This window comes from Benincasa hispida, chromosome 8 (genome assembly GCF_009727055.1).
Source record: "Benincasa hispida cultivar B227 chromosome 8, ASM972705v1, whole genome shotgun sequence".
Lineage (NCBI taxonomy): Eukaryota > Viridiplantae > Streptophyta > Magnoliopsida > Cucurbitales > Cucurbitaceae > Benincasa > Benincasa hispida.
Genome location: NC_052356.1, coordinates 26,532,665 through 26,549,547, shown reverse-complemented (window position 1 = coordinate 26,549,547; position 16,883 = coordinate 26,532,665). Strand labels below are relative to the sequence as shown.

The 16,883-nt window shown below is 35.4% G+C and overlaps 1 protein-coding gene across 1 annotated transcript; it reads right to left on the bottom strand.

Annotated features, from left to right (window-relative positions):
* Nucleotides 1-15,990: 15,990 nt before the first annotated feature.
* LOC120083997 lies at nt 15,991-16,581 on the bottom strand. The gene has a single exon (XM_039039902.1). It carries the CDS (start codon nt 16,579-16,581, stop codon nt 15,991-15,993), a length of 591 nt encoding a protein of 196 aa, XP_038895830.1.
* Nucleotides 16,582-16,883: the final 302 nt, after the last annotated feature.

Here is a 16,883-nt window from a genome sequence, read left to right as displayed (position 1 = left end):
AACTTCATGTGTAGTGAAGAAACTAGTCATGCTATATAATTCGTTATCTGAAGATATGTACCAGAACAAATCTGGTCAATTGAAAACTTCTTCTACTCTAAAAGCACTGATTGTGATGTCTTTCTTAAGGTCTACATGTCTGAGAATAACTCTATCTAATTAAGTCTCACATTCAAGAGAAACTCATCATGAGTCTCTATACTGTCATGGGTTATAAAACTTTATTGAGCCAATCCTCGTATTATTCTTTAACCTTAAACAATCACATATAATTACTTAGACCTTGTTGCGGATGAGTCTAAAATTCCCTCTGAAAATGAGGTTTTGAAGCCCCTAGATGCTAAAGCATCAGTCAATTGATAACACATTTCCATAACCTCGTAATAATCGTAATTGATCCCTGTAGTTAGTTTTACGATAAAATCTTCTTGATTCATAAGTCATAGCTTGAATTACTCGTACTCCCTAGAGTTAGTTAACTAATTGCCCATGCAAGGGAAATCATACTATCCTATACTGCTCCAAACTCACCTACAACAACTTCTTGTTATCAACTCAACTTTATTACTAATCTATCCCTTATGCCAATGGTGATATTGGAAGATCCAACTTACTTACTTTTATACCACTTTTGTCTACCTCAATTTGGATTAATTTCCTTTTTCAATCAAATTGATGGTCTTGCCAGTTCATGTTTCGAACTTGCATACTACGTTAAAATCCCTTAAATCTTACTAATGCCCTAAATGGTTTACCTCTAAACTAATGAAGCATCAACATACCATATCAATAGTTCTTGAACATCTACTATTACTAGTAACTCTATTTTAGCTTATCCCTTCTCAACCTTTTATTTCGGTAACAGATTCTTGTGTTAAAACAAAGTTCCATACCGATCACCTATGTAAGCTATCTTTCCATCCAACTCATATTCTCCTAAAATTCCACATGATAATGAGATATTTTTCTTTTACACCAAAAAGAATTTCTTGTAACCCCTCATATCACGCCTCCAAACCATACTTAACTAGGAGTTTTGAACACGTTAAATTCCTTTCTCTTTCTTAAAGAGTAAAATTTCTTGGATACTTTTTTTTCCCACTTTTCAAATGGAACATAATCTCTTTACTAAAGTATATTTACTTAACTCCTCCATAAGTCTTATCTCTCTCCTAAGAATTTTCATCTTGTAGAATTCTCCTTTGCCAATTTTCATGCATTTAAACTCCAAAAGACTTTCGTTTGTTCAAATTTGTCCAACTTTGATCTCCTCATCACAATATGGCTATGGATTTAATTAATCTAGGTACTCTAAAATAATCCTTCAATCCAAACAAATAACATCTTGCTTTATCCCCTTTAAGTCTAAACTCATGTTCAAACTATTTTGGCTTCCTTTGATGACATCAACTAAGCTAGATATTTCAAAAGAATCCTTCATATCACTACACATACTTTACCTAGTCCATCAAGTCGTAGTATTACCAAAGTGATTATGACCTATTAATCCTTTCCAAAATTCCTCTCAAAATATTTGGTTTTTATATCTCAGAACCTTTACTAAATCTATAGTCTCTTTTTTTTTCCTCCTTCTTATCCATAAAAAAACTTTTAACCTTATACTTGAGTACATGGCCTATGAAGGAATTTATTTATACTAACATCCATTGCACTACTCAACAAAAAAAATAATAAAAAAAAAAATAATACTAATTCTTAATGAATTCTTATCTAGACAATTTTATTCCTTGGTTTAAACATTTAAATACCTTTATTTCTAAATTGTCATAACTCTACATAATTTCATCAACCTTTAAGATCTTTGAATTGAGGTATATATTTGTTTGTTACTAATAGAATTTCCATGAGATAAACTAGTGTCAACTGACCTCATAATTTTATTTTTTTTCCTTCTTTTGTAGCATTGTACCTGAATAATCCACTTATAATAACTTCTAACAAGTTACTGACCTAGCATTAGAATATAACTAGTGCATTTAAGCTAAACAAATATTTTAACGCACAACTACCATAAAACTTTTAATTGATAAGACATACCTGGCGATGACGAGGAATCCGTTCATGGGCCGTAAGGACAATATGGACTTACATAGTAAGTTAGTCTAAAGAACCCAAAACATGGGCTCTGATACCAACTGTAACGACCCGACCCCCTAGGACTTAAGGTAGGCCGTTACTAAATACATGCATGCATGGAACTCAAAATGACACTCAGTTATGGCGAAATAAATACTAATTAAATAAGATAAGTTCAAAAGAATTTCAAATTCAAATACTAAAACAATAGTAGGGTATCCATAAATCATAAAGGATAATAAATAAGTTTGAAAAATGATTCTTAAAAGTAAGTTTTAAACATCAAAACTAAAAGTTAAGAGAAACATGAAAAGAAACCTAAATCTCATGAGTGGAAGCATAAAACTAGTCCCAGTGGCTTGATCACGAATTCCGCTTGTCAATCATCGATGCATCTCTACCCATACCCGAAACAACAACATGGGAAAGGATGAGTATAAAATACTGAGTAAGTAACCCCACTACTAGGATCAAGTTAGGCATCTATGTCCTCTAGATGCCTACCTCTGGTAGAACATATAAATTGTCCTAGTCCTCATGGGACACATATATGAAAAACTAAGTTCTATCCTACTGTAGCTAAATATGCCCACTACCTCTGGTGAATCCCGAAGGAAACACAATAACTGGTGAATCCCGAAGGAAACACAAACTGGTGAATCCCGAAGGAGACACAATATCTTGTGAATCTCGAAGGAAACACAAACTGGTGAATCTCAAAGGAAACACAAACTGGTGAATCCCGAAGAAAACATAATAACTGGTGAATCCCGAAGGAAACACAAACTGGTGAATCCCGAAGGAAACACAACATCTAATGGGCATCTAACTAATCAGTAAGGACACTATCACAATTTCAACATCACAAGTATCACAACATGGTTCTAAACATACATATACACCTCCACATCATGGCTCTACAACATACATATACGCCTCAATATCCTCAGATAAAATACAACCTCATGGAATCAAATATAATCTCATGCTAGCATGTAAGTATCTATGTGAACAATTAATATTTCAAATCCTCATACAAGAACATACATCGGTTATACTATACTATCAGTCTATCATGCTATTGCTCTGTCATAATATCAATCTGTCATGCTAGCATACATCTAGTGCCTCGCCCGTGGGCAATTTTCTGTAGTAAGATTACTTACCTCGATACTAGGTACAAATATCAATCCAAGCGACAGTCTTCACCTTTGAATTCAATTCCCCAACGAAGCCTGAGCAACAACCACCCTCAAGATTCCAATCTTCAAATTCTTCCTTCAACAGACCCTACTTCCAACTTTTAATCCTTTTCTCCCGTAAAATTTTCAATTCACAAAGAGTTTAACTCACCCACTTCCATAATAAAATTAATTCTTGACATTAATTTCAAATTAAATTTGTGTGACATAACTCCCTTCCAAAATGAAATTAATTCTTGACATTAATTTAAAACTAAATCTGTGTGACATAACCCCCTTCCAAAATGAAATTAATTCTTAACATTAATTTCAAATTAAATTTGTGTGACATTAAAAGTCCAATTTCCATAACTTCCCTCCGATTAAACCATTAAATGGAAACACCCCTTCCTTCCAAAATGAAATTAATTCCTGCTATTAATTTCAATGTTAAACCATTAATTTCCAAATTAAATAATTTCAACGTCAATTCATTAATTTCCAAATTAAATAATTTCAATGTCAATCCATTAATTTCCAAATTGAATAATTTTAACGTCAATAATTAAATTCCTGCAATTACACTTAAGTCCAAAAATTCCAAAAATGCTCTTAACTAGTAAAAATTACTGAAATTACATAAATAATAAAAATTTTGGGGTGTTACAACTTCCCCTTGCCCTTCATTGACCAAATGCTGGGCAGATTAGCAGGGAATGAGTACTTTTTCTTTTTGGACAGATACACGAGGTATAACCAAATTATGATCGCACCTGAGGATCAAGAGAAAATATCATTCACATGCCCATATAGGATGTTCGGTTTTCGTGGCATGTTGTACGGACTATGCAATGCTCCTAACATATTTCAAGGGTGCATGATGGCTATCTTTTCGGATTATCTTGAATATTTCGTAGAAATATTCATGGACGATTTTTCAGTCTATGGAAGGACATACGGAGTGTGCATGAAAAATCTAGATAATATCTTAAAGAGGTGTGAGGACACAAATCTAGTTCTGGTTTAGGAAAACTGTCACTTCATGGTGACTGAGGGGATTGTTCTTGGATACAGGGTTTCTAAGTCTGGCCTAGAAGTTGATCGAGCAAAGATTGGGGCCACTGAAAAGATATTTCCCCCTACGAATGTGAAGACTTTGAGAAGTTTTCTAGGACATGTTGATTTCTATCGTAGATTTTTCAAGGATTTCTCAAAAATTGCCAGACCACTAAACATGCTGTTAGAGGTGGATCGACCTTTTGACTTCAATGCCAATTGCTTGAACACATTTGAGAAATTAAAGAAAGTACTAGTCTCAGCTCCAGTTTTAATTTCGCCAGATTGGATGAAACCATTTCAGCTTATGTGCGATGCCAATGGATATGCGATGGGAGCAGCTTTGGCTCAACGAATAGAAATGATTCTTCATCCTATCACATACGCAAGTAAGATCCTTAATAATGCCCAGGAGAATTATACAACCACTAAAAAAAGTTGTTGGCGGTGGTTTTTGCCATGGAAAAGTTTCGACCTTATTTGCTGGGATCAAAGGTCATCATTCAAACAGATCATTCTGCTATCAAATACTTGATAACAAAGAAGGATGCAAAACCAAGATTGATAGGATGCGTCGTACTACTTTAGGAGTTTGAGGTCCTACTACTTCAGGTGTTTGACACAGAGATTATAAACAGAAAAGTGTCAGAGAATAAGGTTGCAAATCATTTATCACGACTTGAAAATGATGAAAATGATCGTGTACAACCCTCTGTAAACGCCTCATTCTCTGATGAAATGCTGTTGAAAATTAATGAGTATTTGCCTTGGTATGCAGACATTGTCAATTTCCTAGTTTGCAAACAATTTCCAGAAGAATATACCTATCAACAAAAGAAAAGGCTCGTGCACGACTGCAAATTTTATTATTGGGATGAGCCCAACCTGTACAAAAGAGGACCTAACCATATCCTGAGACAATGCATTCCAGAAATGACATTTCATCGCATCCTTTATCAATGCCATGAATTCCCCAATGGTGGACATTTCAAAAGTCAGTGCACAGTTGAAAAGGTCTTGCAGAGTGGATACTTCTGGCCCACCTTATTTAAGGTTGCACACGAATATGTCATGAAGTACGAAAGGTGCCAACGCAGTGGGAACATTTCAGAAAAAAATGAAATGTCAATGAATGTTATTTTGGAGGTGGAATTATTTGATGGGTGGGGGATTGATTTTATATGGCCATTTCCACCGTCTAATGGCCACAACTACATCTTATTAGCTGTTGACTATGTATCCAAATGGGTGGAGGCGATTTCCTGTGCCTCAAATGATACGATCACGGTCTCAAAATTCTTGCAAAAAAACATCTTCACTCACTTTGGCACTCAACGTGCTGCAATGAAGGCATACATTTGATCAATCGCATCATCAACAAAATTTTTATCAAATACAACGTTCACCACAAAATAGCCACAACGTATCATCCCCAGAAAAATGGTCAGGTTGAGGTATCAAACAGGAAAATAAAGACAGTGTTGCAAAAAGTTGTTAACTTTACGCGTAAATATTGGGCTCAAAGACTAGACGAAGCATTATGGGCATACTGCACTACATACAAAACTCCCATAGGAATGTCCCCATACACTTTAGTCTTCGAGAAAGCTTGCCACTTGCCATTGGAACTTGAACACAAAGCATTTTAGGCTACAAAAAAACTTAACTTTGATTTGAAGAGTGCGGGTAAGGCGAGGAAGCTTCAGTTGTTGAAAATAGATGAATGGAGGCTGCAATCATATGAGAATGCTAAAATTTACAAAGAATGAACAACGCGTTGGCATGATCAATGCATTCGTAAGAAAAACTTTGAAATTGGCTAAAAAGTTTTATTATTTAACTCTCGACTGTGTCTTTTTCCAGGGAAGCTGAAATTACATTGGTTAAGACCATTCATCATCAAAGATGTTTATCCGCATGGAGCGGTAGAATTGATTAGTGAAGATAGGACCAAAAAATTCAAAGTAAATGGGCAAAGGATCAAGCCTTACTATGGAGGGGATTTTTATCGCGAAAAAATCTCCATAGACTTAGGGAAGCCCTAATGATGCAGTACAAGGAATCTCTGCACTTTGAAGCAATATCCATTATGGGACGCATTATTTTTTTTTTTTTGTGTATTTTTTTCTTTTACTGCTGTTCTTTTCATTTAAATTTCTTATTTCTTATTTTTGTTCTTCAAGCTTCTTTATTTTTGATCGACTGCCTTCTGATTTCTTTTTTTATTATTTTTTTAAAAAAAAATTGGTAATTGGGGTTTCTGATACTATCAGTGATGCGATGAGATTGGTGATGCGTGGAAATTGTAGCCCAACACATATCCAAAAGAACTCATCGCAGGTAAGGGAAGATATGTCATCCCACCCTAGGTCGGTGAAAAGACACGCTGGTTGACATTCCATCAAATCAGCATTATTGTGTTCAGCATTATATTTACCTTGAATTGCGAGGCAGTCCATTATTTCCTCTTCCACCCTTCGCATATTTAAACCCCTCTTCTCACATCCTAATTCCTTACGCTTACCTAAACCCTAAACCCTTTGTACCCTAAAAGCTTTTCAATGAAACTTTAAAGCTTTCCAACCTTCTTTCCATTCATATCTACTCCTCTAGCATTCCAAATGGCTGACCAAAACACTCATTTATCCACCCGAACATCTACCCCTACCTTCTGCTATGAGGTGGTGTCCCTGTCTATTTCCATTAATCCTATCTCCTTCCCTATCGCTGTCATGCCAACCTATGTGCCACCACCACAGTGGCATCACCATCACCATTCAACCCTACACTCATCCCCTTAGCTACAGTTGCGTCTCAGTCTTCATCTCCTCATGCTTGCCTACAATCAACTACCTCCATTACAAGCGAGGCAAGGCGTAGGGATGAATGAGAGTACAGGGACATTATAAAAAATTTAAAACCTCTTGAATCCCTTGATGAAGGCTTAGTAAACAAGTTGGGCTTGAACCATCGCCGCTTGGGTCTGACAGCGCGACACGTAAGGAGAAACAAGGTGAAGTTGTAGTTGATGTTGAAGAGGAACTCTTTGCGATAAAAAGTGGAAAAGAAGGAAGGAAAACAAGCAATGAAGTAAGTGCTTCTGCCTCATCTACAGAGGCACTGACAAAAGAGTTTCAGAAAAAGGCCAAAAGGGTAAGGGAAGGCCTGAACGATATAAGGAAGAAGGCAGAGTGTTTAATAACCGGGACAGAGCTCCATCGCGAGATTCACAATCAGGAGCTTGAGCGTATAGAAGTTCCATCGCATCCTAAGAAGTCATTGGATAGCGTAGATCGAGTTGCGATGGAACTTGATAAAGAATTACATGAGGAAAGTGAAGAAGAAGAAGAGTGCTAGAAAAAAAAAGGCTTAACGCATTGAGAAAAAAAGGGAAGAAAGTGATAAGGGAGGTGGATGTGAGAAAGAAGAAGGAAGTTGAAAAACCTAAGGTGGAAGAGAAGAAAAATGGAGCAATAAGTAGCGCTCCTTAAAAAGAAAAAAATATAAAAACAAGCGATGGAGAGGAAGGAGGAGAAGGGCAAAGTGCCCACGGTAGAGGAAGAAAGAAAGTGGTCATCAATTCTAATCGAGATGGGTTTCTTCCCGGAAAGCTCGCCTCTACTGCCCTTCATCATTGATATAGTCAATGCACTGGGTTGGAAAATTTTTTGTGTAGGGGCTAAAATGGTTAAGCCTTCTATGGTGACCACATTCTACAAGGGAAAGCCTCACTCTAGAGGATACAAAGCTGATGTTGTGGAGGCAACAATTGGATTTGACGTTAGGAGAATTAATCACTTATATAATTTGGAGGACATTCCTGACATCGAGGGAAATAGAATAATTAAGAGCCTAACTTCTAAAGAGTAAAAAGAAGCGTTGAAGGTGGTAGTGCTACCTGGGACGAAATAGACTGTCTCAGCAAAAGGGGTCAAGAAGTTGTCACCGCACAACCTAATGCAAGAAGCTATTGTGTGGTTGTACTTTGTCCAAAAAGCTACTCCCCACAACTCATGACCATTTGGCCTCTAGAGAACGAGTAATGGCCATCTTCTGTATCATGCGACTAATCCCCATCAACATTGGTCTTTTGATTGCATACCAAATTTGGTCATTTTTCTCTAGACCAAAGGGGCAGTTATTCTTCCCTTCACTCATCACTGATCTATGCGTGGCTCAATGATGGTTTGAAGAAGAAGAAGATGTGGTGATGAAAAGTGCATGGACAAACAACTCTCTTTGCTGCCTAATGAGGTTTCTAGTGCAAGACGTTCAACCTAAGCCACAAGTGAAGTGGCAGCCTTAAACCCAGACTACCTCAGAAGCCTCTCAACGCAAGAAAAGAAAAGTGATTATCGCTCTAGAGGTTGACGAAAGAATGCTCCCCTCGCCCCAATTAGAAAAATCTCCACCATCCCAGCCGGACCTTAAATCTCTCAGGGTAAGCATTGACCTCAACATTTGAATCTCTTAGGCATTGGCTTTGACATTGGCAAGGTGATGGAACATAAAAAACGCATGCATAGCAGAAGCGATGAAATAGATAACATTCTAATTGCATTAAAAATAATAATAAGCATGCAAAGGGTTAGAGAATACAACCTTTGAAGACTCCACCACAATCTTCCTCTCCTAAGCTCGATCGACACCACCAACGGTAAATCCTGCTATTCTCCAGTTGAAAAACACGGTTGTGGCGCTGTTATGTTAGTAAAAATAAGGGAATTTCACTCTAGAAAGAAGGAGAGTAAAGAGAAATGAGGCGGAAAATTTTAGGTCAAAAGTTGTGGAAGCATGAGTCTTGCAAAATTCAAAAAACAAAGCCTTTTGTAGAGAAAACACATGCAAAATCTCATTTTGCATGTCTTCCACTTCAAACTCCATTAACATGTAATCTCTAGGTGTCAAGCTTGAGAAATGTCACTTCAATGTCCACTTTGTTGGTGGGAAAATCCAACAATTGGATTTTTCCACTAACTAATTTTTTTTATTAACAAAATGAAATACAATTTTTAAATTTTGGAAATTATTTAATTAAAACAAGAATATTTGTAATGCATAGTAGAATAAGAGAAAAAATCTAAAAAATATATTACATCTTTAAAATATTTGCAAATATGGATAAGTTGACTAGTCAATCTTTAATTTTTTTTTTTAAATTTTCAATTTTGCCCTTCTTTGTCTTATCTTGTTGTACAACCGTTTTTTTAATCATTTTATTTTCTTTCTCTTCTTTGATTTTTGTTTCTTCTCTCCAATTTTTTATTTTTTCATTTTATTTTCTTTTTCAGTTTTTGTTTCTTCCTTTTTTTTTTAATTTTATTCTTTCCTTTATCCAATTTTTGTTTCTTTCTTTTATTTTTTATTTTCTTTTATTTTCTTCTTTTTCCTTTCTTTTTTCTTTCCTTTATTTTTTCTTTTCTTTCATTTCCTTCTTTTTTTTTCTCCCTTTTTTCTTTTTTATTTTAATTTTCTTTTCTTTCTTCGGTTCCTGCTTATTCATTTTTTTATTTTTATTTTCTTCCCTTTCTCTGATTTTTGCTTCTTCCCTTATCTTTTTTTATTATTTTCTTTTCTTTTCTTTCTCCGATTTTTTGCTTTTTCCCTTTCTTTTTATTTTTTTAGTTTATTTTTTCATTTTTTTGGTTTTTGCTTCCTTTTTTCTATTTAATTTTTTTTCCTTTTTTCAGTTTTTCTTCTTTTCTTTCTCTTATATTAAAAATTTTTCTTTCCTTTATTTAAATTTTTTCTTCTTCCTTCTTTTTTCACAAGAATTATGAAGCTGAGTTCATAATTCATAAGCTAAGTTTTGTACGCATGACTTGAAAGTACTCAATTCATAAGTGACTTAACACCAACAAGCCAATCATCAAGTTTGATTATTATAACAAATAATAAATATAAATAGCAAATGAAAGTCTATCAGTGATAGCCACTAATATTTTCTATCATTGATAGCTTAATCTTTGATTATATTTTTGTAGTTAATAGCCACTTATAAAAATCTATCATTGATAGCCAACTTAGTGAATTCAATTAATAAAGTTGAATCTCAAACTAAAATGTAAGTGGAATGCCTAGAAGTTATCATTAATAGCATGTTTATCATTGATAGAAGCTATCATAGAAAAGAAAAAGGGACTTAAAAATGTTCGGGAAGGATAAGAAAGGGGCAAAAGGGTGTTTAGTGGCTATGATTGATAGAAGCTGTTACTGATAGCATATTACCAGTGATAGAAGCTAATACTAATAGCATGTTATCGATGATAGAAGCTACCCGATAGCACGTTATCGATGATAGAAGTTACCACTGATAGCACGTTATCGGTGATAGAGAACTATCACTGATAGCATGATATCAATGAGATAATTGATAGCATCTTATTAGTGATGTTATCAGTCAAAGAAGTTATCATTGATAATCATAATGTGAGTGATATTAGTGATATCGGTGATAAAACTTAGGTGATATCTATATATTGAGTTTCTTTCCAAGGTGATAACCAGTTATAGAAGTCTATCATTAATAACCTTAAGTGTTAATATTTCAAGGTTGATTCTAATTAATGAAAGTCTATTAGTGATAACGACTGATAGCCATTGATAGCCTAAGTAGTAATATTTCAATGTTAATTCCAATTAATGAAAGTGAATCAATAATAGCTACTAATAATTGATAGAAAATTAAAAGCTAATATTTCAAGATTGTATTAATTTTTCTCAAATTGAAAGCTATTGCTAATAGCAACGATAGCAAATGATAGAAGCTATCAGCGATAGCAACTGATATCAACTATCAGTGGTTACCATTTTTTGATACCAGTGATAACTTTTAATTTGAGAAAACCGAGAAGAAGCGAATAAAATGGTAGCTAGGCATGGATTTTTTAGTCTTTTACCATTTTTTGATCTATATATGCAATTATTTTATCCTTGTACTACATATTCTATTATTTTAGGCTTGAATTCTATTTATGCAATTAGCCCTTAAAACAATTTCAATTAAATAAAAAAAATTAATATCACATATTAAATTGTTTAAGACACCTAGCTTTGATTAATCACATTAATCAAGTTTAGAAAACACTTTCATGCTAATGATCAAGTATACTCTAAAAAATAATTAATTGTAAATTATATCTCATATAAAATACAATTTTTCCTAAAACCCGAATTTGAACATTTCAAATTCTTACTTCACATAGTTCTTCGATTTTGTTCATATTGAGCTAGCAAGGAGACCCGATGGACCTACAGCTCATGGACTCCAATGATTCGAGACTAATCGGCCAAACTCTTTAACCTAGTTAATCAACATTCGTTCACTAACAGGACTGTCAACTATAGCCTGTAGTTGCACTCCCCTCACTGTAGATATATTATATGTCCATTTGATATAACCGTCATCAATAAGTTGATCCTTCAAAGTTTGTTCATAACCTCAGCTAGGTCAAATACCGAAATACCCCCGAGTTACATCTTTTCTCCTTAAGTACCACTGTCCCTCTAATGAACAATTGATTTAGGATCATAATCACTAAATCCATTCCCTCTCAGGCCAACGAGAGGATGGGCCCCTTGTTCAAGACCCGGGATCAGCCTTTAAGGGAACAACCTTTCTATTATCCCTAACATGGGTAGGAGTGAATTCCATCTTGCAAATTCTATGTCCCCAGCCATCCACCCTATCTTATCCTTTAAATGGGAGGCATATTGAGCAGCGATGCTAGGCTTACCCTCACCTATGTAGATCAAAGAACAATCGCGAATAAATAGGAGTTTATAGACAGCTCAGGATTCAGATCAAGTTATCTAGGTCATCAAGAAGTGAAATTAAACAATATTAACAGTAAACGGTGTTAATACATAACAGTGATCATTTCGAGGTCTGTTTTAAACAATCTCATCGTGTAGAACAATCCCGCTCACATGTCTCTACATGAACGAACTGATCATATCGTTTATGATACTTTACAACATTTGTGACAATCATAAAGCGGGATGTATTCAATAGTACCTCCAAAAATAGGTACCCAACCTAATCCAAGTACTATAGATAATTTAGGCTATTTTACTCGTACTTGATTAAGTTTATGTCCCCACATAAAGTCCAAGTATTCATGACAATAGCCAAGGGTTCGTAGTTTATTGGATTTAGATTTATTAAACAATTAACAACACTTATCCGAATAAACTACATATGTGTTTACTGTTTACAAAACTACGAGTTTTGGGACATACAATCCAACAAACTCCCACTTGGACTAAAACTCCTAGTGGGTTACAACATAGTTGAGTGCTGTGAGAGAAAACTAAATACAATAAACTAGGGCATTCCATACCCACTTTCCCACTTGCCCTATTTATTCTACCCGTAGTCCTAAACTCTTTAGGTGACCCTTGAAAATCTTAGCCGGGAGGGCCTTAGTAAACGGATCAGCAATATTGTCCTCAGATGCTATTTGTCTCACAATAATGTCTCCCCTTAGCACGATCTCTCTGATGAGATGATATTTGTGCTCAATATGTTTTCCATGCTTATGGCTTCTAGGTTCTTTGGAGTTCGCTACTATCCTACTGTTATCACAATACAAAGTGATTGGCAGTCGCATGTCTGGAACAACTTCCAGATCATTTAAGAACTTCCTAACCCATACTGCTTCCTTGGCTGCTTCACAAGCAGCAACATATTCTGCTTCCATTATGGAGTTTGCAATGCAGCTTTGCTTAATACTTTTCCATACTACTGCTTCTCCATTTAGACTGAACATCAATCCCCAAGTAGATCTCCTAGAGTCTATATCGGTCTGAAAATCGGAGTTAATATATCCCGTAAGGATCAAATCCTTATTTTCATATACGAGCACATAGCTCCTCGTTGTCCTAAGATACTTGAGGATATTCTTAACAGTAGTCCAATGTTCATAACCAGGATTGGACTGATACCTATTGACAATCCCTATTGCAAAGTATATGTCTTGATGAGTACATAGCATTGCATACACCAGACTTCCAACTACCGATGCATAGGGAACTCATCTCATATCCTCAACTTATTTAGGTGTCTTAGGACATTGTTCCTTTGACAAGTGTATTCCATTCCTAAAGGTAAAAGACCTCTTTTCGAATCCTGCATCTTAAACCTAGACAACACCTTTCTATATAAGATGTTTGAGACATGGCTAGCACTCTGTTCTTTCGGTTTCGAACTATTTGAATCCCAAGAATATATTGCGCCTCTCCAAGATCTTTCATTTGAAATTGGGTTACTAGCTAATTTTTAATGTCGGTTAGGTATCCTACATTATTCCCAATAAGTAGGATATCATCTACATACAAAACTAGAAATGCTACAATGGAGTTGATGATCTTTTTGTATACACACGGTTCATCAATGCTTTGTTCAAAGCCATAAAATTTGATCGTAGTATCAAATCTTATATTCCAGGATCTAGATGCTTGTTGCAATCCATAAATAGATCTCTTCAGTTTGCAAACCTTTTGCTTCTGACCTTGTTTAATGAACCCTTCTGGTTGGACCATATAAATACTTTCTTCAAGATCTCCATTTAGAAAGGCAGTCTTGACATCTATTTTCCAAATTTTATAATTATAAAAATTGGCAATGGACAAGAGTATCTTGATTGATTTGATCATAGCAACAAGTGAGAAGGTTTCTTTATAGTCCACCCCTTCAACCTTGGTATAACCCTTTGCTACTAACCGGGCTTTATAGGTCTGTACCTTCCCCGTATAGTCTCTTTTACGCTTGTAGATCCATTTACAACCGATAGGTCTTACCTCACCAAGTTTATCTACAAGTTCCCAGACTAAATTAAAGTACATAGACTCTATTTCAAGGTCCATGGCTTTGATCCAGTGATCTCGATCAACATCATCCATTGCCTATTTATATGTTAATGCATCCTCTAAGCCATCATCATGTATGTTGACTTTGGTTTCAGTTAAACCCATATAGCGGTCAGGCTGTCTCACAACCCTCCCACTACATCAAGGCTCTCTCAACTCTTGAGTAGGATGTGATGGACTAGACGTCCTTGATCTATCTGCAACTCTTGTTGATGAGCAAGGTTGATCAACAGCTTTTGTTGATTCGTCTGTAGCATTATTTGAAATCTCTTCCAATACTAGTTTACTGCGGGGTTTATGATCTCGAATGTGGCCTTCCTCTAGGAATGTGGCATTTTTCGATACAATTACCTTATCATCCTGAGAATCATAAAACTGACCACCTCTCGTTCCTTTAGGGTTACCTACAAACAGGCATAATTTTGAATGATGTTCCAATTTCTTAGGATTTTTCACCAACACATGTGCCAGGCAACCCCAGATCCAGAAATGACCTAAACTAGCTTTACGTCCTGTCCATAACTTATAAGGTGTTTCTGACACACTCTTAGAGGGAACGTTATTCAAAATGTAAGCTACAATCTTTACTACATACCCGTAGAACAAGTTAGGCAACCGAGCATAACTCATCATGGACCGAACCATGTCCAACAAGGTTCTGTTTCTCCGTTCAAATACACCGTTCTACTGAGGCATTCCTGGTGCAGAGACTTGTGACTGAATATAGTGTTCTATCATATAGTCCTGGAATTTCAAGTCCAAATACTCCCCACCTCAATTTGATTGAAGTGTCTTAATAGATTTACCTAATTGGTTCTCAACCTCGGTCTTAAATTCCTTGAACTTTTCAAAAGCTTCAGACTTAAAATGAATTAGGTAAATGTAACCGTACCTTGAATAATCATCTATAAATATAATGAAATATTCATAACCTCCCTGTGCTTTAACACTCATCGGTCCACAGAGGTCCGAATGCATGAGATTTTAGGTTTCTTTGGCTCGAGGACCTTTTCCAGAAAAAGATCTTTTTGTCATTTTTTCTTCGAGACATGACTCACATGGCGGTAAAGAGACATATTCTAACTTGTTTAGAAGACCACTTTTAGCCAGTCTCTCAATCCTACTGAGATTAATGTGGCCAAGTCTCAAGTGCCAAAGATAGGTACTCTGAGAAATGCATTGCCTTTTTCTTTGAGTTTCAGCTGTTTTAAACATTTCTGTGTTATATACAGCTTCAACTTTAGATTGTTTTAACTGATATAAGTTACTTTCTAAGTTTGTAGAACAGATTTGTATACCTCTTTTTGTAATGAACACTTCATTAAGACAAAAATTTACTTTATACAAATCTTCCAACAAACAGGAAATAGATATCAAATTTCTTTTACAAGAAGGTACATAAAGAATATTTTCTAAATGCAGATATCTATTTCCAAAAGTTAACTTAATAGCTCCCACTGCTTTAGCTGAGATGTGCTCCCCTGATCCAACCCGAAGAGTAATATCATCTTCTTCAAGCTGCCTCTAGGAACTAGTTTCTTGAGAAGAAATCAGGGTAGAATCTTCACTCTCCACTATACATGTTTCAATAACTAGTAAATCTAATTTACCTAGTTTTTTTTTTTTTTTCAACTTTCTATGCAGTTGGAGCCTTCCCCTTCCCAGTTTTCTTCTTTTTCTTTTGAATACTTCTATTCTTAGAGAAAGAAGGGCCAAATTTACTCCCAGAAGACGATTCTTTCTGTGGTTTCCTCTTTGAGGTGGAAGCAACATTTTCTTCTGCCTCTTAACCTTTATATTTGTAAATCTGGAGTTTGTTGAGAACAATTGTCAAGTTATACTCAATCTTATTCATCATTGCATTCATTTTGAATTGAAAAAAGATCTTCGGAAGAGACTGCATGATAAATGCAACTTGACTCTTCTCATTCATGACGACTCCGTTCAATTCTGCAACATCAAAATCAACCATCATGTTCAAAACATGTTCCTTTATAGAGGTTCCTTCCTTCATTATGAAGTTGTAAACGAATTTAATTGTGTCATGCATGGCAGATGTGGACGATTTTCCAAACAGGCCCTGCAAAGAGTCCATGATCTCTCTTGTAATAGCTAACCTTTCATGTTTCTTAGACAATACATCAGATATACTGGCTAAAATATAAACCCGAGCCTTCTCATTAGCTTTGACCCATCTGTCATACGCATCTCGAACTGTTCGGTTTGCATTGAGACCAGGAGATGGAGGACACTCCTCCGTTAAAACAAATCGAAGATCATCTATTACTAGTATCGTGTTAATATTTGATTTCCAAGTTCCGTAATTATCGCCCTTATGTTTTTCAGAAGCTAGCAGTTGTATAATGGATGTTGACATTGCTGAAAAAGTAAACAAATTATTAGAGAATTGATTTAAGTCTTTTATTCCAATTTATTTAGCAAAAATAATGTATCCATTCTCATCATTATTTTGCTATGATACTTCAGTGAGTCAGAATAGCCCCCCACAGAAGGGCAGTGACTACTCCTTCACTGAATCAAGACATTCTTGACTAAATACTAACACCAAAATAACTCTTATCCTTATAGTACTTAGTTACCGTTTATTTAGTCAAGAACTTTACTAACACTTGTAAGTCTTGTAAGTGTATACCCGCCACTTTCAAATTACGAAGATCG

Excerpts from the sequence above, each read along its gene's own strand:
- LOC120083997 (XM_039039902.1), bottom strand. The coding sequence starts at position 16,581 with ATGTCAACATCCATTATACAACTGCTAGCTTCTGAAAAACATAAGGGC.